The 20031-nt window shown below is 42.8% G+C and overlaps 3 protein-coding genes across 4 annotated transcripts in view; 2 read left to right on the top strand and 1 right to left on the bottom strand.

The window, feature by feature from the left end:
- Positions 1-8709, top strand: part of LOC311043092 (clustered mitochondria protein homolog) — a 19057-nt gene extending 10348 nt beyond the window's left edge. Inside the window, exons 13-29 of the mRNA XM_084054263.1 lie at positions 1109-1534; positions 1793-1866; positions 1970-2074; positions 2279-2379; positions 2466-2618; positions 2824-2886; positions 3046-3284; positions 3416-3500; positions 3656-3806; positions 4459-4598; positions 4774-4854; positions 5409-5534; positions 5780-5889; positions 6045-6138; positions 6238-6363; positions 7438-7511; positions 7640-8709. Of these exons, the coding sequence (XP_083910389.1) occupies positions 1109-1534; positions 1793-1866; positions 1970-2074; positions 2279-2379; positions 2466-2618; positions 2824-2886; positions 3046-3284; positions 3416-3500; positions 3656-3806; positions 4459-4598; positions 4774-4854; positions 5409-5534; positions 5780-5889; positions 6045-6138; positions 6238-6363; positions 7438-7511; positions 7640-8456 (2965 nt within the window). The 3' untranslated portion in view covers positions 8457-8709. The remainder of the gene's footprint in view (positions 1-1108; positions 1535-1792; positions 1867-1969; positions 2075-2278; positions 2380-2465; positions 2619-2823; positions 2887-3045; positions 3285-3415; positions 3501-3655; positions 3807-4458; positions 4599-4773; positions 4855-5408; positions 5535-5779; positions 5890-6044; positions 6139-6237; positions 6364-7437; positions 7512-7639) is intronic.
- Positions 8710-8774: 65 nt separating this feature from the next.
- On the bottom strand, positions 8775-11981 carry srrd (SRR1 domain containing). 2 transcript variants are annotated; one of them, XR_014600580.1, is made up of 7 exons: positions 11701-11981; positions 11559-11599; positions 11106-11323; positions 10911-11009; positions 10644-10795; positions 8998-10555; positions 8775-8899 (listed from the first exon to the last, which is right to left on the bottom strand). XR_014600580.1 is itself a non-coding variant. In XM_084054264.1 (6 exons), exons 1-6 carry the CDS (start codon positions 11889-11891, stop codon positions 10318-10320), a joined length of 939 nt encoding a protein of 312 aa, XP_083910390.1. In that variant the 5' UTR covers positions 11892-11981; the 3' UTR covers positions 8854-10317. The 2 variants fall into 2 exon arrangements, 1 of the variants encoding a protein (XP_083910390.1); XM_084054264.1 differs by having other exon boundaries at positions 8854-10555.
- Positions 11982-12035: 54 nt separating this feature from the next.
- tfip11 (tuftelin interacting protein 11) lies at positions 12036-19977 on the top strand. The gene is made up of 15 exons (XM_084054164.1): positions 12036-12170; positions 12564-12777; positions 13417-13594; positions 13757-13916; positions 14018-14145; positions 15541-15702; positions 15801-15986; positions 16199-16378; positions 17193-17327; positions 17438-17541; positions 17740-17908; positions 18125-18368; positions 18545-18687; positions 19109-19274; positions 19446-19977. Exons 2-15 carry the CDS (start codon positions 12575-12577, stop codon positions 19790-19792), a joined length of 2505 nt encoding a protein of 834 aa, XP_083910290.1. The 5' UTR covers positions 12036-12170; positions 12564-12574; the 3' UTR covers positions 19793-19977.
- Positions 19978-20031: the final 54 nt, after the last annotated feature.

The raw sequence follows: 20031 nt of genomic DNA on the forward strand, positions 1-20031 counted from the left end.
TCGTTAAGGCTATATATATATATTATTTCTTTATATATGTGTTGACAAATGTTGGGTACATACATATTTCATTTGAGGTTTGGCACTATTGTAATTGATTTAGCATGAAGAATAAGTTATTCTAATGACACACACAAGCTTTGGTTCCGTGTAAGTCTGCCTCCGAGGAGACTTGAGAAAGATCGGACCTCCATAAAAAATCACTGACAAAGAATTATTGATGAATCAGACTCGGAACGTGGGAAGTTGCGTAAATTCCTTTACGTTCAAAATATGGGCATAAACAACTTAGTGAATCAGGCCCAATTGTGTTTTCCCACAAATATAGATCATCACCCAATAACCACAGGCAGACAGACCAAGTAGGCTATAGACCTGTGGGGGACCCTGGTCAACGAAATATATAGGCGGTATGTAAGTAAGTGAGCAGCATCACTTGCTGTTCAGCATGCATGCAGCATGCAGTGCCACTTTAGCAGCACTGATTGGTCAGCTCCCATATAATCCCTTGGGAAGAAGATATGGCTGCTGACCAATCAGGACAAGTTTATAACTTGCTTGGTCCATTTATCACTCTCCTCACCCAAGGCAAATAAAGGCTGGGTATGTAATACATATGTTTTTGATATGTCGTCTGCTCCTCAACGCCTGTCCCCATCCTAAACCCCTTAACTGCCAGCAAATTCATCACTGCTTTTGTTTGTTTGTTGTTTGTAACTGCCCCAGGTCCTCACCATTCCATTGACGATCAGCCCACTTATTTCAACAAAACCTGCTAGGCAACTTTAGACCTTGTGGGCCCCTTTCAAAACCCAGACTAAGTTGCCCAATAGAGTTTCACCCTGGTTAAATGACCAAACTAGACCTGAGCAAACTAGAGAAAACGGAAATGGAAATCCCCCAAATGACACGTCTGTTTAGGGATGCAACTCGCAAGAGCCAAATATCTGTCCACCCTGATCTCTTACGATCATCTTTCGTTGATTCTCTTGTAAAGCACTTTGTAACACAGTTTTGAAAGGTGCTATATAAACAAAGTGTACTATTATTATTATTATAAAAGGTATTACATCATGCTAACTTTGGTTCTATACTCTCTGTTTGCCAGGGGCTTGCTGTATGGGGTGAACGCAGGACCCCAGGAATCGCCCCAACGGCGACAACTCTTAGCACTCTTGGCCTCCTCTGCCAAGGCTCTCTCCCTCCAGAGGCATGCTGTTGTGGGACCCAATGGTCACCAGGTACCACTGTTCACCTCAGTGGACGCCCAGGGACTAGTGGGGGCCGATGGTAGGTTCTATCTACTGGATCTGTTCAGGACTCTCCCAGCTGATGCCAACTACTGCACTGACGTACCACAAGATGATGAACAACCCCTCCGAGAGGCAGAGGGGGAAGACACGGAAAAGTCCAGCGGGGGTATAGAGGAGGGCTGGCCAGTGAATTACCACACAGACACTGGTCTGCCTAAGAGCTTTCCTCACGGCCTCTGCAGACTGAGGCCAGAACTGCTGCAAGACTTCATCCAGCACAAGTAATTGCTGTACTCATTTAGACCTGAGGCCAATTCTACAAATGCCTTTTAAATCAGTAGTTCTCACACATTTTTCAAAACCTTTCAAAAATAGCAGATGTACAAGCGCTGTGAGCTTGTATAGCTGCTATTTTTGAATAGCCAACATTAAAATCTAAAATGTGTTTTAATGGGTTAAGATCTGACATAAACCCTGTTTGTCTTTCCTCTTCTTTTTTTCTTTTCTTTTTTTTTTACATTGTTCTTTACTGTTTTCAGACATACACAGTTCACTGAACGCGTCAAGGAGAGGATGGAGGAGATTGGAGGCTTTGAGGAATGTGCAACAGCAGGTGAGGTGGACTATGTTGACTGGTCTAATAGAATGCCAATCGTAAAACCCTTAATAACCTTACCTAATCTTTGTATCAAACATATGGTCTACAATATCTACAGGTGACTCTCGAGCACCAAACACTGTACGAGCTGCTTGTAAGGATGTGGGTTCCGTCAGTGACATCATCTTTGAAATGCGCTTCAATCCAAACATCTTCACTCCAGGTAAAACAGACACCAGACACTGCACACCCTATGCCGTTTGTGTACACACACACACACACACACACACACACACACACACACACACACACACACACACACACACACACACACACACACACACACACACACACACACACACACACACACACACACACACACACACACACACACACACAATATAAATTACTTTTGTTCGGTGTTCAGGGATATCATTCCCTAGCGGTGAAAGTCCTTCTGTGAAGCTGCAGGAGAGGCTGTTGAGAGAAGCTGCAGCGTTCGTCATCACACACCAGATACCTTCCTTTGTAAGTAGATAAACTCTACTCTTAGTGTTCTGATACATCTGTTTCAAACATGTTACTGTAGCTCACCATATGTCTGTGATTTACAGGTGGAGCATTGCCTGCAGAGTAATGAAGTGCCCGTGGATGGTGCTTCACTGAAACAGGTGCTGCACCAGAGAGGCATCAACCTGCGGTATCTGGGCCATGTGGTTAAGGCTATCAGCCAGTCGGAGCACAAGGAGCGCCTGAGGCATATAATGGTGTGTTTAACCACTTGGACTCTAGAGTCCCTGTTTACAGCACGTTGTGAGCTTGTAGATTGGCTATTTTGGATATTTGACGTACAATAAAGTGTAATGGAAGTATGTAGGGTTTAAGTGGTAAAACTATGGGAATAAAATGGATAGTTTAGATTATGGAATGGCTCACTAAACTGCCTTCTCTCGCATATCTTCTCTCCACCAGAGACTGGTCACAGGTGAAATTGTGGTCCGTTCAGCTCGGCGAATATTCAACAGTTTCCTCCAGGTACTGGAAAACGTGCTAGTCATGACAGAGCACATTCCTGCCAATCTTTCCATGTGTAGCTCACAATGCCAGACCTCATGTCTGTGTGATGAGATGTCACAGAACGCAACCTGCAAAGCATCATTGCAACCATGGTAATATTGTGTTTTATCTCTGTAGGGTGTGGAGGTGTCCAGTCTGTCCGCGGCTGTCAGTCACTTCCTCTGCTGCCTGTTGGTTCAGCATTTCAGTCCCACAGTGGTAGGGGAGGAAACCAAGAAGAAGTCAAGACGGCGCGGCAAGGCCCAAGGGTCCGTGACCACAGAGAGCACGCCATGGAGCATGCTCACCGGAGCAGAACTGTGGAGTATGATTGGACAGGAAGCTGCAGAGACATATGACTTCACTGACAGTCTGACGTGAGAACAGCTGACCCTTGTTTCTTATGTCGCCCACATTTGACCACTGATGAATGGTTCACTTACATTATTGTCAGAAAAGCTATTGTCTACCAGCGTTGTTTCAGTGACGTCTATTATCTCTCTGACAGCTCTGGGCCAACCCACCTGGTAGAACAGTACGGGGTTCAGAAGATGTCGCTACTTAGAGAGTTCTGTTTGAAAACAGGGACACAGGTAAGAGATCTTTGCAATACAGATCGAGAAGAATTACAGTGTTATTACCCTGTCAGAAATAATTAAATGCCACTGCAGATCTTAAATACAAATATATTTGTATTAAATGTAGAAACCATAATGTATTTTATTGTCTTGCATACCCACTACGTCAGTTGAGACTGAGGGACTACTTCCTCGACCAAAGTAAAGCTCCAATTGGACCTGATGACATCATCAACATCTTCCCTGTTGTCAAGCACCTTGACATGCCGATTGGCGATGCTTCAAAAGCATTTCGTGCCGCACAGAAGTCAATTCAGAAAGGTAGAGTTGGAGTGTCAGTGTGTGTGGATTTTCAGTTAAACGTAAAAGGGTTGACATTCCTACTAATTACAGGCCAATTTCAAAATTGCCATTCATTAAACAAATTCTGAAAAAGACAGTCTAGTTACACTATTCCTGTCAGTGGTTAAAGTCAATAATATATTATTACATAATACATTTTGACAGCACCACAGTTTCTATACTGTCACAGCCAAACTTTCTTTTCCTCCCCAATTTCGTCATTGCCATCCCCCCCCCCCCCATGTCTACAGTCCCTGTCACTGCCAACCCCTATAGTACGGTACTTGTTGGTCTTGGCAGGGTGTACACAACCTCACGTCTTCTCTGATAATGGGAGTCACCAGCCACTTATTTTCAAGTGACAGTGAGGAATTCTGCCTCAGGATTAACACATTCTGTTGTTCCGCTCTCTGCTGAACAGGCTGAACATTTTGTTGTTTTGTGTTATTTGATCCCGTTATCTGATAAATAAATGTTTTTATTTATCGGTGCACTTTTACATTTAGTACATGTTGTTGTGCTTTTATTCTGTTGCAGTTTGTTTTGATAAGTGCTTTAAAAATAAAATGTATTCATATTATTATTATTTACTGTATGTGTAAAGTGACTTTGGTGCATTTCCCAACTCAAGGTATGTTGGACCAAGCCCATGAGCATCTGAAAGAGTCGGCCTACCTGTTTGGTAGGGTGTGTGACGACCTCCACCCAGAGGCATGTTATTGCCTCAGCCTGCTGGCCAAGGTGGCCTTCCTGCAGGGTCAGGTAGCAGAGGTATGTCTGTGTGTTCCACAAAACTGTATTACTGTGCTAGTCAAAACAAAAAAAACATTATTCCTGTGACTTTATGCTGTTTGTCAATATGTGTGGTAAAATGGTTGGGTAAGAGGTCATTATGTATTTGCCTCAGTGTGACTAAAACACAAGACTGACTTCCTCCATCCTCTAGGCTCGCAGTGTCCAACTGAAAGCAGTGGTTGTCAGTGAGAGAGTGCTTGGCTTTGACCATTTCAACACCATTCAGCAATATGTGAGTATACAAACACATTAGTTGTTTTGAGTGTTGAATGTTTAATGGACCACAATGGAAAGAAGCCTTTGGATTTTTGTACCGTGTTTTAAACTTGTGTACTGCCTGTACCTTTAACAATCCTCAAAAAAGTATTCAATCGATCCACCAATTTTCCATGTGTATCTCTGAAATGCTGCAAGATCCCTTAGGAAGGTCTTCTGATCAATGGGGTCTGGCAGTGCCAAAGTCTATGTTGGTACAAAAAGGTGGCCTATGCTTTTGCAGTAATGGTTTGCAAACTACGGAATGCTCTATCCATCAAATTACCTTATTTAAGGAAATACTAAAGTCCTATTTGTTTAAATTTCTAATGCTTTCAACTGCCTTGATATTTTTTTGTTCTTCCTCTCTACATCTTCGCATTGATAAACGATGCCCCTGTAATGCACTTTAATTACAACAGATTTATTTATTTCAAAAGGTATTTTTATTGAACATCATAGATGAATAAAACTGATATAAAAATAATTGGTACAGTAGTTTAAGTGCTATTGCTGTGTATTCATATACAGGTTCTTTTGGCGGTGTATGTCTATGGTGGAGGAGAGAACACCCTGGCCCAGAAGTGTCTCTACAGAGCTCGCCAACTAATGCTGACAGTCCATGGAGAGGACCATCCTTACACTGCCACACTGGATGTAGGTGTACAGTAACACCTTAATACTGTGAACATAGGATTACCCCTGTTAACCTTAACCGTTTACCTATCACACAACACAAAAACAAATGCATCCTTTTAACATATTTTTTCTACCGAAATTCCAACAATTCCAACACCCTGTCATATGTTGCTATGGGCAGGGTAAAAGAAATACACATAATTCACTAAAACGTATCCTTGTATTCTTGTAACCCACCATTATGTCTTTCCTTTTTGTACCAGAGCTGCCTTGGCTTGATGCTGACAGGAGAACAGGGGGGACCGTTCCTACAGAATGCACTCAAACTCAACACGTCCTTCTTTGGTCCCGCAGATCTCCGTACAGCTCTCAGGTAATTGAACCAAACCCTGCGTAGCAAGCAGTTATGTTTTCTAAAATGGACTAGAAGCCTGGTCCAATGCTTCAATGAGAAAATGTCTTAACCTTTTCACGTCTTCTATCTCTGGTCTCTTTTTTTTTCCTCCTCTACATTTCCGCTCTGCTCAGCCAGCACCTGTTGTCTCAATGGATGTGTAGCAAGGGAGACTACCGCTCTGCTATGAACCATGAGAAAGAGGCCCTTGCTGCTTTCACCAGCATGGTCGGTATCCCTGTGTGTACTGTATGTGAACCTGAAGAGTACAAAATATACAGTGTCTGTGCCCATGTAGGCTGAAGTTTCTGGTCTTTTCTCCTGCAGTTTGGTGAAGATCACCCTCAGACACGTTGCAGCGCAGAGTTCCTATGCACCATTACCCAGCAGGCTGTGCGGGTGGAACGTTCTCTCAGACAGGCAGCGGCTGACCAAACAGAGCATACAATAGAGGTAGGAGTATATTGTCGCTGTTGCTCTCCATATTTCATCTTTTTCCATAAATGAATGACCTATTTTATAATTAGTTGTATGACAGTGTCGCACAAAAGCAGCAGAAATGGGCAATCTACAAGCTCATGTTGTGCCGCAAGCTTGTAGATTTGCTATTTTAAAAATACTTTTTGGATGTTTATTGGATTTTCCACAGAAGTATTCAGCATCAAAAGTTGGCACTTGAACAGACATGTAAAAGCTTCCTCCAGTGCAATCCATCAAATACAAAAGATTTCAGTAAACAGATTGAATTATTACCCAAAAACATACAGGAAATACAGGTAAAATAATATATAGAATATTATAAACAGATTAACACAGACAGAACAAAACAAAACACCATCAGTCAAACAGTACATATCCATGACACATTTAATAACTGCATTACAGCACACCCCTGCCACAGCAAGCCCATCATATCAACGTTCCACCAGACCTCACATATCCGTATCCCCAATCAGAGACAGATTCAAATTCCGGACAAATCGAAATAATGGACCCCATACCTTCCCAAACTTACTGGAGGAGCCAATCAATGAGAATCTTTTCTAGTTTTAGACAGTGCAAGATGTCTATTATCCAATGAGTGTGCGAGGGGGAAGTAGGTGATTTCCAATTAATTAAAATTAGTCTCCTAGCCAATAGTGACAAAAGCCAAAACATCCTTTTCCAATTTAGAGAGCGAGGGAAGTGAGGGGAAAACCCCAAACAGAGCACCCAAAGGAGTAGGCTCCACCCTTCAGCAATTTTTTTGTATTTTCTTTTACATATAATGACATGCCCAAATTACAGACACCAGGTTGAAAGTTGGTAAGTCTGTCTGTGGGTTTTACAATATTTAACCAATGAAAAGTATTTACAAGATCTTGTGCCTAAATAATAACTACAATGGATCTATAAGAAGGTTATTTTCGATTTCCTGAAAAGTAACAGTTTGGTACAAGGTTTCTGCCCGAACAACGATATACTGTACACTCACAGGGTTTGTGTACAATGATAGCCTATTAACCTCTCTGCCTACTCTGTCTTCAGTGTCTAACACCCGCTACTGACACCATTTTGGAGCAAATGGTTCTGGTCACAGGGATCAGGAAGAATGCACAGAGGTGAGCATTCAATTCACAATTGACATAAACACTGTTAATCCAGAATTTCTCTTCAGTTTAAACAAAATGCTTTTTTTTTGCCTGTCATTAGTCATAAAACTAATAATGCGTGCATATTGTTTTCTTAGTGACAGACTCCAGGAGTTCAAACAGAAGCTTTTGGCACGGAGGGCAGCAGAAGCAACGGAAAATGCAAACAAAGTCAATGATGAGCGTGCTAACGCAGAGTCTGAGAAAGGGGAAGAGAAAAGCTCTGATAATGTAACAAGTAGTGTAAAGGATGATGCAAGCCCAGTTGAAGACAATTCCAGTGATAGCCTAGCAGACCAGCTAGTGGAAAAGGCTGCAGTGGAGAGCTCTGACCCAGTAACAGTTAATGGTCATGCAGTGGAGCCAGTTGAGCAAACCCTAGACAAAGAGAATACGCTAACAGAAACAGAAGACAGTGGTAAGCCAGCAGACCAGCTAGTGGAAAAGGCTGCAGTGGAGAGCTCTGACCCAGTAACAGTTAATGGCCATGCAGTGGAGCCAGTTGAGCAAACCCTAGACAAAGAGAATACGCCAACAGAAACAGAAGACAGTGGTAAGCCAGCCTCCCAGGCTGAGATCACAGAGACAGTGAACGGAGAGGCAGAGTTTAGGTCTACAGGAGAGGAAACTCAGACCCCAAAAGCCAATGAAGAGGACAGTTTGACGGAGAATGAAGGGATAGCCATTGAAGTAATGATCAATGAGGTGGATAAGTCAGACACAGATGGGGCCAATGATGGCATCAATGGATATGTGGACATCACTGCTAAACTATCAAAGCTTGACAATCAAGTGGCTTTGGCAGATATTGTCCTTCCAAAAGCCATCATAGCCAATGGAATAGGAGAGAAAGACATTGCAGTCAATGGAGTAGCGGAGACAACAGTCACAGCCAATGGAATAGCTGAAGAGTGACAACTGCAGGAATAGTGAATGTCCGAAAACACTGCGACAGACTTAAACTTTTGCTCATTCCTACTTGGATTTAGTTAGCAGTTAAGGTCGACCTGTGAGTATGAACCAAGCAATAAGAGAGGACAGAGAGTTAGGGTATGAGTGTTAATCTGTACTTCTCTCAAGGTGGTGTTGGAAAGATTACAGACACTGGGAAAGGGTTCCAATATTAAAGCATACTTCTACAACAATAAACTGTTTACACAAATGAAAACGACTATGGGCTTCTTCACATGTAGACTCAATTTGTTTTTGGAGCGTATAGTATGTGCAAATACATGAATCTGCTAGACAAGGCACACATCTGGCATCTGGCATATAATGTGCAAGTTTATTTTGCTTTTTCATTACCATCTGGTGGACAAATTAGGGGACAGAGTGACACTTGTATACAAACTACTAGTCTCGCGTAGCCAGACCCCACAGAAAATGAAAAACAGCGACCTCTGCTTTTCTGATATCAGGTCGGAATCTGTTCTTGAGAGATTAACAAACTACAAACATAGCGTAACATAAGTGCAAACAGACAGCAACTTTTTTTTAAATTAATTATAAAAAACATGTTTGCAAGTTGTACTAAAATATTCTTTGTTTCCATTTTTTATTTGGAAAATGGTTATTTTACTTTTAACCCCTTCACATCATGTTCATGTACCCATAATTGTAGAAGAAAAACTTGTATATGAAGTCACAGTTAAATGCAAGGATTTACTTTGAGTGTTCCTAGCATTCCTTTATTCTATCCCTATCCCTACAACCCACTTAAAAGGAGCAAAATATAGTGCTAATGGGCACTGGGCAGTGAGGTTCCACAGTGATTTTCATAGAAGAAAAAGTCCTTTTGCACACCTACGGAGGCAGACAGGTGCGTCGGAGTAATGAACTTGAAGAGCAGAAAAAAAAGAGTCCTGCACACTGTCTTCACTTACAGAAGATTTTATGATAGGGATACAACGTTTCGGTCACTCGGACCCTCATCAGGCATCATCCACTGATTTTCCCCATAGTAGCCACTAGCCAGCCATTGAAAATCATACCATCAGTTAAGTGTTTCCAGACTTAATCCTCAACATGAAACGGAACCTTAACATTTAAGATTGCTTTCTTTTATCTTAGAAATATTGTGCGAATTAGAGACTATCTGTCGTCGGACGATGCAAAAGCGTTGATCCACGCTTTTGTTTTCTCTCAGCTTGATTAATACTGCAATGCACTCTACTCTGGCCTGCCAAAGAAAACAACTGACAGATTACAACTTGTTCAAAATACGGCAGCCAGAGTTTTAACTAAAACTAGGATGAGAGAACATATTACTCCAGTTCTAGCTTCACTACACTGGCTCCCGGTAGTTTTTAGGATTGATTTTAAAATTATTTTACTAGTTTATAAAGCTCTAAATGGTCTGGCACCTTCCTACCTCTATGACTGCCTAGAGAGATAAGTTCCAAACCGGCCCCTCAGGTCTTCAATTGCTGACCTGCTCGAGGTGCCTACAATGACATATAAAAAATACGGTGAAGCAGCATTCTGCTTCATTCTCATTCTCTGTGTTGTTACCCATGTCCTCACTGTATTGCCTGATTTACTGCCTTTTGCTATTATTTTAATGTTGTTTTATCCTTTTGCTTTTCTTTTTTTTGCTTTATTGTTAAATTGGTTGTAACTGTAATTGTATTCTGGCTCTGTAAAGCACTTTGAGCTGCATTTCATGTCATGAAAGGTGCTATACAAATAAAGTTTATTATTATTAACCTTTTATAGTTATTGATATCGATGTCAGTAATGAATAAAAGGAGCCCCAGTCCAGTTCCTGTCTCCATTCTCAGCTCTGTTCTCTCAATATAATCTCCAGATCACCACAATGTTGATAATGTGGCTCAGGTGGCTCTACCCAAGTGCATTGAGGTAGTTTGCTGAGGCCACTGGAAGGGAAGCTGATGACGACTGTGTCGTTGAAGACATCAAGGAGACGGGATGGACAAGGCAGGGGTCTCTCCTCACACATAACTACAGCCTGAGCAATATAGCTGTAGTCTCGCTGGAATTCTCTCTCAATCATCCTAACAGGATCACAGAAAGCAAATATCAGCTTGTCTCTCCCCTCCCATATAGACAATATAGATAGACAATATCCCTGCAAAAACAAACCTGTCCTGTATGCCAGAGAAGCCGTTTCCTATGATGGTCAACTGAGGCAGAGTTTCTCGACTCCAGTTCTTCCATAGCAAGTTGTTGTAAAGGGCTTTCCCACAATGCATCAGGTAGAAGAGGGTGGGCTTAGTTGTCAATCGCTTCCCTTCCTGATGAACAGATGGACACAAAAGATTTATTTCAACCCAGGATACATTTCAACCACCTTTAAACTCATCATAGTTGAATGATTTGTTTCTGTGCCCAACTGCAACAGGAGCCTACCTCATTCTCTGTGATTATGGTTAAACCCAGCTCTCTTAAGACATTCCTCTCCCCTGAGGAGAACACAGGATCATAGACACAGCAGTCCTTCAATGGTATCTAAAAATATGCAGATCAACATGCGGCCATTAGAACCAGGTTACAATTCATATCTCTTGCCATGGCAAGACCTTTTAGAGATGTTGATTTTCTGACCTGGAGGGTGTCAAGAAGTAGTAGCAACATCGCAAGCTGATATCGAGCTGACACACAGGATGAGAAGGAGCCCAGACCATAACACACACAGTGTTGTTCTGGATCACTTCTGCCATGTGTGTTCTTCTCTGACTGGCTGTCAGGCATCTCAGTGGACAGAGCCTTTCCAGTCGCAGAAGGTTCGGAGGGATCTGTTAGTCCTGACATTGTCAGCTGTTCTGAAGAGGAGAATGCCTTTAGGGTTACACAGCTGCTAACCAAGTCCAAATCATCAGCTCACCCAGGATAGTACACAAACTAAATTATTTGTATGTGCAAATTGGTGTGGCAAATGGCAATAACAATAATTCCGATTCAGGAATTTTGCTGATAACTCGACTTGTTAAACTTGTCACTCTGCGTGCCCAAAGTGAAGAAGTTGCGATACTTTCATTCTTGCAATTCCAAACTCACCTTTCCATTCTTTCCAGAATTCCTCACATCTCAGATCAGACCTACAGAGGAAATGAGGCAGTGTTAAAATGACAGTCTTCACATTCCAAGGTGCAGAAAGTTTATAAGCAAACAGGAGGGGAGCGGCTCATCCTTCTCTTACATGGTGTCTCTGATCCGTTGAATGGTTTTCCCAGTGTCCAGCTGATCCTGACATGATGCTGATGCTGAGGCTGCCAGCGGTCGCTGGGGTCTCCGTGCTGCCCCCCCTTTACGGCGCCGTGCCACCTGCCACTCCTCTCCCGTGTCCGACATCTTCAACAGTATAAATATCGTCAAATCATGAAGGCACATATCATCTGATTAAATTAAAAATGAAATAAAACACCATCTACTGAGGGCAGTTTGCGCCATCATAGACTGTGCTGTTTTGCATTGAGTCCAAAGCACGTGGGACTGTTTAGAGAGTGACACACGCTTCCTCTTCCGGTAGTATAGCGGAAGTAGATGGACTTGTGTTAGCGTATTTTCAATCCCATGTTTTAGATTCCATGCCCGTAGCCCCTTGATAGATTATTATTGTAAATAAAAGCATTCGGTATCCTGGATTAAGGGAATAACAAGCTAGATCAGGTAAGACTGCCAGTGCCATTTATTTGCTGTCTAGCCAGACTTTGAAATTATGAACAAACTATTACATGTACTAGCTTTAGCAACCTTTTGCTAGTAACACCATACATACGTTTGTTTGTTTGTTTGATTGATTGAATACTTTATTTAGCCGTTTGCAAAAAAAAAGCACAAAGTTCAGTTCTATACAAGGTCTGCTAAAAAGTATTAAACCCCAAGAAAGCACTACGGCTGGTTTCCATCGGGGTCCATGTGTATTCAATTCATCGAAACATTTAATGGCAGACAAATATACAATACTATGCAAAAACATCATATAAACAAGTAATCAATAAGGAAAATATGAAAGTAAACGTAACTTCATCTCGTCCTTTTGTTGTTTGTTGATTTCCCCAGCAAATCCAGACATGTCCATGTCCCACCTGTATGGACGGAGGGCAGAAGAGGAAGATGGGGTTGAGGTGGAGAGCTTTGAGGTGACAGATTGGGACCTTGCTAATGAATTCAACCCAGAGCGTCAGAGATTCAGACAGACCAAGGACCAGGCCACCTATGGCATCTGGGCTGACAGGGATTCGGATGATGAGAGGCCCAGCTTTGGAGGCAAGAGGTAGGCTGACTTGCTGCTACATCAAATGTGGCATGTTGAAAACCATCCAAACGGTTGTAAATACTAATCAACGTGAAATAGTGCAGGGGTCTTCAACAAGGGGTCTGGGGCCCCTAGGGGGTCCTCAGAGTTAATACAGTGGGTCTGCCAAATCTTTGTGTGATATGATGTACTTTTTATATTAACCGCTTGAACCCTAGTAGCATCCCTATTCTGAGGAGAACTTTTGCCAAAAATAGCCGATCTACAAGCTTTGTAGATCGGCTATTTTCGGCAAAGAGGTCTGGTGTGGAGGGGGAAAAGAGCAGTCTAAGTACAGAGCCAAAGGTCAAGTTTACTGACCGTCAGTACTGACGGTTTAAGTGTTTAAATGTCTGAAAATGCACATTAACACAAATCCAACATACAGATGATAGTGCTGTCAAACAAGTCTAAAGGGGGTCATCTAAGGGGTTCTTGGTCCGAAAGACGTTGAAGACCCCTGAGTGCTTTATATACTGTGTGTGTGTGTGTGTGTGTGTGTGTGTGTGTGTGTGTGTGTGTGTGTGTGTGTGTGTGTGTGTGTGTGTGTGTGTGTGTGTGTGTGTGTGTGTGTGTGTGTATACTGTATATATTACATGTCTGTCTATATCTTTCCAGGTCTAAGGACTATACTGCTCCAGTGAGCTTTGTGAGTGGAGGTATCCGTAAGACTGCAGCTGAGGAGAAACAGCAGCAGAAAGCTGAAGCAGGCTCTGATTACTCGGATGAGGATGATGAGCCTCCTGCACCAGCACCAGCACCTTCTCGTGGGGCTGCGGCCAGTAAACTCCAGACGGTACTCTTGATTTTGACTTGATGTGTGTTGGCGATGATGACGATGATGCTATACTGTATGATAGATATATGATAATGTGAGCGATTGAGACTTATATCAATCGCTTACAGTCCAATAACCTTGTTACCGTGTTGTCATGAATAAGTGTTTGTGTTTTCCTAGGGGGGTAACTTCCGTGTGCACAAGTCCAAGAAGTTTGTAGCTGGGATACGGACAGGTGGAGACCTGGGTGGCTGGGAGAAGCACACGAGAGGGATTGGACAGAAACTTCTACAGAAGATGGGCTACCAACCAGGTCAAGGCCTGGGCAAGAATGCTCAAGGTGGGCACAAACGTGGACAGCACAGGATTGATGGGAGCGGTATATGTATAGTAGTATATGGATAATAATACATTTAATATGTTACACTGTGATTTCTGCAGGTATTCTAACCCCCATCGAGGCAAAGGTTCGCAAGGGCAAGGGAGCAGTCGGCGCCTACGGCAACGAGCGAACCCAGCAGAGCCTCCAGGACTTTCCCGTTGTTGACTCGGAGGAAGAGGATGAAAAGGTAGAGTTTTGAGAAATGTTCCAGCTCTGAACTAAATAAGAGATGCAAGGCTGTAGTGAGTAGGGGTCGCATTTATGCAATTGTTTGGAGGATCCATACTTTAAGTGTACGTGCACACAAAAGCTGAAAATGGCGTGCTTCAAAAAATCTGATTTATAAAACTGTGTGCGTGCACACCTGCATGCCATTGTCCCTTTATAATTCAGAATCAACTTGGAAATATGTATGGATGCCCAATATCCCACCATTAACTCCCACAATTTACCATAAATTAAGGTTAACCCATTAAGACCTGGAACTGTGTCATTTTTAGATTTGAGCTAAAAAGCATTATTTTACACTTTGGGCTATTCAAAAATAGCAGATATACAAGCTCATAGTGCGGCACCGAGTGCCGCGCTATGAGCTTGTAGATCTGCTATTTTTGAAAAATCGTGAAAATGTGTGCAAATCTTTGAATACTTATATTTTTAAAGCAAACCTTTTTAACTCAAATCTTTGCTTCTGGGGGTCCCTGGAACAAAATATTTTGATGGGGGCCGGCGGCCAAATGCATATAATTTTGGGGGTCCTTGACATGGAAAAGTTTGAGCACCACTGATATAGAAACATACGTTTTTCAGAATACTGTTGAGATTTAGGAGACATGTAGAATCGGCTTCAGGTCTCAATGGGTTAAGATGACATGGGCTATATATCAATAGTAAAGCAAAGAATTGTATGGTTAATCAAAATAAAGTCCTATTCTTCTAAAAGTTCTAACTTACCAAGAAGCCAGTCATTGTGCACAGCTTCATTCTGAAGTATGTTATCTATGCTGCTGTGTCGCAGAATAAAATAATCATGTGTTGAGGCAGGCCATCAAGCAACGAGGGCTGTGACAGTATGATCTTTTCGGACTCCTTTTTGTGCATACGCAAGGCGGGGTGTGCCGATACACTAATTTCACGAAACGATACGATACGATATTTGGCTCACAACTTCGATACGATTTCGATACGATACGATACGCACTTTTTTTATTATGAAAATATATGGAGGAGAAAAAAAGAAAATGCAAACAAATAATTCTGTTTTTGCATTATTCAGACATGCAAACTTGTAGCTTTTCAGCTACAATAGCCGTTTAGAATCCAAATACTATGACACCTGACCCGAAAAAAAAACATGTTGTCACTCTTTTCACTTCGGGGCCGTTTGCATGCCTGATTATTATGATTGTAAAAAAAAAAAAAAAAAAAAAATTTTTTTTCAAAAACGATATTTTTTTCCCCCAAAACGATACATATCGTCGCGAAAACGTATCGCGATATATCGCGGGACGATATATCGGCACACCCCTATACGCAACGGATATGAGACCACAGAACATCATATCTCATTTCTCTGATGTAGGAATTCCAGAAGGAGCTCGGCCAGTGGAGGAGGGATCCTGCAGGTGCAGGGGGAAAGAAGAAGCCCAAGTATTCCTACAGGACCGTAGAGGAGTTGAAGGCTAAAGGAAAGCTGGCTGGACGGAGCACGCAAACACCTGCTGGAGAGCTGGCACAGGTTAAAGTGAGTTGGGAAGGACTCATACATACACACAATCTCCTGCTGCTGTTTTGATTTCTAATCTTAATTCTTATTTCCCCCTTCTCTCTTATAACATCTAGGTGATCGATATGACTGGGAGAGAACAGAAGGTGTATTACAGTTACAGTCAGATGAGCAACAAGCACAGTGTTCCAGATGAAGGTCCACCCAGCACACGGGACCAAAAGCCATCTGCCTTTGCTCTCCCTGAGCTAGAACACAACCTGCAGTTACTGATAGACCTTACAGAACAGGACATATTACAGGTAACTAGTAGACAAGAACCTCTATCACATATTTTGGGCTGCAATAAAAGTAATGAAGGCTTCTCTCTCTATCAGTGATCTGTAAAGTTACCCCCAAAGAATTTCACCGCTGCTTGTTTATTCCATGTGTCTTTTGTGTGTCCCCTCTTTTATCTGTCACTACACCCCCCCCCTCTCTCTTTCTCTCTTCTTTCTTTCTTTCTTCTCTGTAGTCTGCCAGACGACTGCAGCATGAGAGAGATGTTGTTGTGTCTCTGAGCCATGAATCCGCCGCCCTACAGACTAGGTTGACAGCAGAGCAAGATGCCATTCAGAGGATGGAGGCTGTGCTGGAACTGGTGGAGCGCTTCCAGTCTGGAGACTTGGCACCAGGGGTGGGGCCCAGCCTGCAGGTACACACACTAGCATTGTGTAGATTGACATCGTGTATTGACAATCTCTGAAGCAGTTGCTGATTGCAGAGGCCCCTGCCTCCGCAAAAGGCAATCTTTGGACCGTTCAATAGTAATAAGCCGTTTTACTTTTTTTTATTATTAATTGATCACAAATTCTAATTAGTCCGCTGCGCTAGTCCACAAATAATTTCTTAATTACGGGTTTACATTTTTAGAAATGAAATGTATCGGGTAAAAAAATAGAAAATAAGCTGCTCGTCCTCCAGTGCATACTCTATGGTGGTTCATTGTTCAATTGTCTGCACATTGTATGTGTGTGGCATGTGAATAGTCTCCCCATAAATTGTACAATGTTGTTTTAAGTGGTGATCATAAAATTGTAAGGAATGGTTGCACACTCAAGCTTTTGTGCAGTTTAGTAGAACCTAAGCACGCTGGTTTCTGGCACTGATGTATTTGCTCCATCTTTGCCAACATGTGGGTGCCAGGTAGCAGCTATGGCAGGGTGGTGACATAATAGGAAGGTGGAAACATACAGTACACCTATATTGGTGAGGTGCTAGCTATGAATTGGAACGGTACCAAGAGCTTAAAGGGACACACTGCACATTCATAAGGACGATGCAAGTGTTATATTTATTGTGGACCCATCTTTGACCAGCACCCACACACTGCTCACAGTGACAGTCATCAAGCCATTGAAAATATTCACACAGTGGCTGGTTTGCTCTTATCATATTCATACTACTTATCATAGAGTTGTGAACCTTCCAATGGGTTAATTGTTTAATGCGTTTCTCTCTTTGTCTAGGAATGTGCTCGGATCTTTGAGACCTTGCAGACAGAATACTATGAAGAATATAAGACTATGGGAATGGGTGATCTGGCTGTGGCTGTGGTTCATCCTTTACTTAAAGAGAAGCTACGTACTTGGGACCCATTGAAGGTACATTCCAGCAGCTTCCCCATCACATATGTGGCTGCTACGATAACCACAATGCTTTCAGCACGCTAAAGGGTCAGATTCATTTCGTATGTATTTTGTGATTCTTGTAGGACAGCTCATATGGTCTGGAAGAGGTTGGACAGTGGAGGGCAATCCTTGAATCGAGACAGTTGCACTCTAGTACCCCGGAAGCAAGCATGGACCCCTACCACAGGTAGAATGTGTACACACACACACACACATACACACACACACACACACACACACACACACACACACACACACACACACACACACACACACACACACACACACACACACACACATGTATATGCAAATGTGGATTGCTGTTACAGCCAGTGATGGAATGTGTTTGTTGATAGTATTTATTTTTGTCTGTGTGCTTGTCCAGACTTCTGTGGGAGGTGTTGGTCCCAGTGATGCGGTCCTGCGTGTCAGGCTGGCAGCCTCGTGTGGTTGGACCCATGGTGGACTGCGTGGAAGTATGGGCTCCAATCCTCCCCCTTTGGATACTGGATCACCTGTTGGAACAACTCATCTTAACCCGCCTGCAGCGAGAGGCAAGACACAAACACACTCACATTAAAGCCTGATTTATTCTTCCTTGTACGACGGTGTCATTCACGGAAAAAAGCTGATTTACAAGCTCACAAGATGTCCCATCGGCTACTTTCTGCAGTCGTACGACAGAATATACATTTATTAAAGAATATATAAAATTAACGCCTACAAACTTTGCCTTTCTAAACAATCGTGCTGTTTTGCCTATACAATAGGTGGATACCTGGAACCCTTTAACTGACACGGTGCCCATCCATTCCTGGCTTCACCCATGGCTACCACTACTGCAATCACGTCTTGAGCCTTTGTACCCTCCCATCCGCAGCAAGCTAGCCAATGCTCTACAGCGGTGGCATCCCAGTGACACCTCAGCTCGCCTTATACTGCAGCCGTGGAAAGACGTATTCTCCCCAGGAGCATGGGAGGCCTTCATGGTTAAAAACATCATCCCTAAACTAGGTATTATCATATAATCATAGCGACTAATAGTTGACTACTTTGGTTTTGCCAGGTAATGAAGTAAATGTATTTTTTTTCATCTATCTTACATGTTTTTTTTGCTACATTTTGTCTTCTTACACCTCTTTTCACCTGCCTTTACTTTCTCCTCTCCCTCCCTCCCTCCCTCTCCGCAGCTCTGTGTCTTGTGGAGCTGGTTATTAATCCTCACCAGCAGCAGATGGAGCCCTTCCACTGGGTAATGGACTGGGAAGGCATGCTTTCCCCATCCAGCCTTGTGTCCTTATTGGACAAAAACTTCTTTCCTAAGTGGCTGCAGGTTAGTGGGTGACAGTTACAGTAGAGGAGAAGGTGTTAATCCTTGAACATTTGCAGATCCTACCATCACCAATAGGATAATTCCTTTTAACAGGTCGTTCATGAAAGCCCTTGCGGTCTTGTTTCCAATGAGAACCTGTGAGCAATTAGGGGTTAAGAGTCTTGCTCAGGGACGAATTTCATTTCATCGACACATATGCTGTCCTGGCCGGGAATCGAACCTGCGGCAACCAGGGCCTCCGGCTCTGTAGGCGGGATCACTAACCACTCAGCTATAATGAACATTATCATGTAGAGGAGTGCTTACCCAATTCAAGGATTAATACTTTAATAAGATACATTTACCCTAGGTTGATGAATATTTTGATTAGTAATGCCTCAAATGTCTTATTCTCCTTCCTAATCTGTCTTGATGTTTGTAGGTTCTTTGTTCGTGGCTGAATAACAGTCCTAATTATGAGGAAATCACAAAGTGGTACCTGGGTTGGAAGAACATGTTCAGCGATATGCTGTTGGCTCAACCACTCATCAAAGACAAATTCAATGAAGCACTGGACATTATGAACCGAGCAGTGTCCTCAGGCATGGGTTAGTACTTGCTTACTTACTTACTTGCTACACACACCCACGCACACACAAACTCACGGCATGTGGGTAACGGTTTACAGCATGCATTTACATTTATCCTTTGTCTCCTGTGCCAACAAATAGTGTATCCATCCAAACATTTCTCTATTTTCTTCACCCTGCTCTCTGCAGCTGGATACATGCAGCCTGGCGCGAGGGAGAACATTGCGTACCTCACGCAAACCGAGAGACGTAAGGACTTCCAGTACGAAGCCTTGCAGGAGCGCAGGGATGCGGAGAGCGTGGCTCAGAGGGGCCAGGGTGCAAGTTTGCCAACAAACTTCAAAGACCTGATCCAGACCAAGGCAGAGGAGAACAACATTGTCTTCATGCCCCTGGTGGCCAAACGCCACGAGGGCAAACAGTTGTACACATTTGGGCGTATTGTCATCTACATTGACAGAGGGGTGGTATTTGTACAAGGAGAAAGGACATGGGTACCCACATCATTACAGAGTCTGATCGATATGGCCACATGAGGGTGGTGTCAGGAATTTTTTTATTTGTCCACATAAAATGTTATGGCTCTAACAGAGTTGTGACAGTTGTAGAGGTTATTAGTGGGCTGCTTAAATGAAAGAGGCACACTTGTTTTGCCATGTGCATCTTTGTAATTGTATAAAATGTCACTGGAACCATAAATAAAACCGTTTTGTATGATCTACTGTGCTGTTGTTATTAATAATGTATTATTTGTTTGTGTGTGATAAAAGTGTAC

This window comes from Gymnoscopelus microlampas (genome assembly GCF_963454915.1).
Source record: "Gymnoscopelus microlampas genome assembly, chromosome: 4".
Lineage (NCBI taxonomy): Eukaryota > Metazoa > Chordata > Actinopteri > Myctophiformes > Myctophidae > Gymnoscopelus > Gymnoscopelus microlampas.

Coding starts and splice junctions, on each gene's coding strand:
- tfip11 (XM_084054164.1), top strand. CDS start 12,575: ATGTCCATGTCCCACCTGTATGGACGGAGGGCAGAAGAGGAAGATGGG. Junction 13,595..13,756: donor CGGCCAGTAAACTCCAGACG/GTACTCTTGATT, acceptor GTGTTTTCCTAG/GGGGGTAACTTCCGTGTGCA. Junction 13,917..14,017: donor CCTGGGCAAGAATGCTCAAG/GTGGGCACAAAC, acceptor TGATTTCTGCAG/GTATTCTAACCCCCATCGAG.
- srrd (XM_084054264.1), bottom strand. CDS start 11,891: ATGTGCCTTCATGATTTGACGATATTTATACTGTTGAAGATGTCGGAC. Junction 11,324..11,558: donor ATTCTGGAAAGAATGGAAAG/GTGAGTTTGGAA, acceptor TCTCCTCTTCAG/AACAGCTGACAATGTCAGGA. Junction 10,556..10,643: donor TTCTCTGGCATACAGGACAG/GTTTGTTTTTGC, acceptor TGATCCTGTTAG/GATGATTGAGAGAGAATTCC.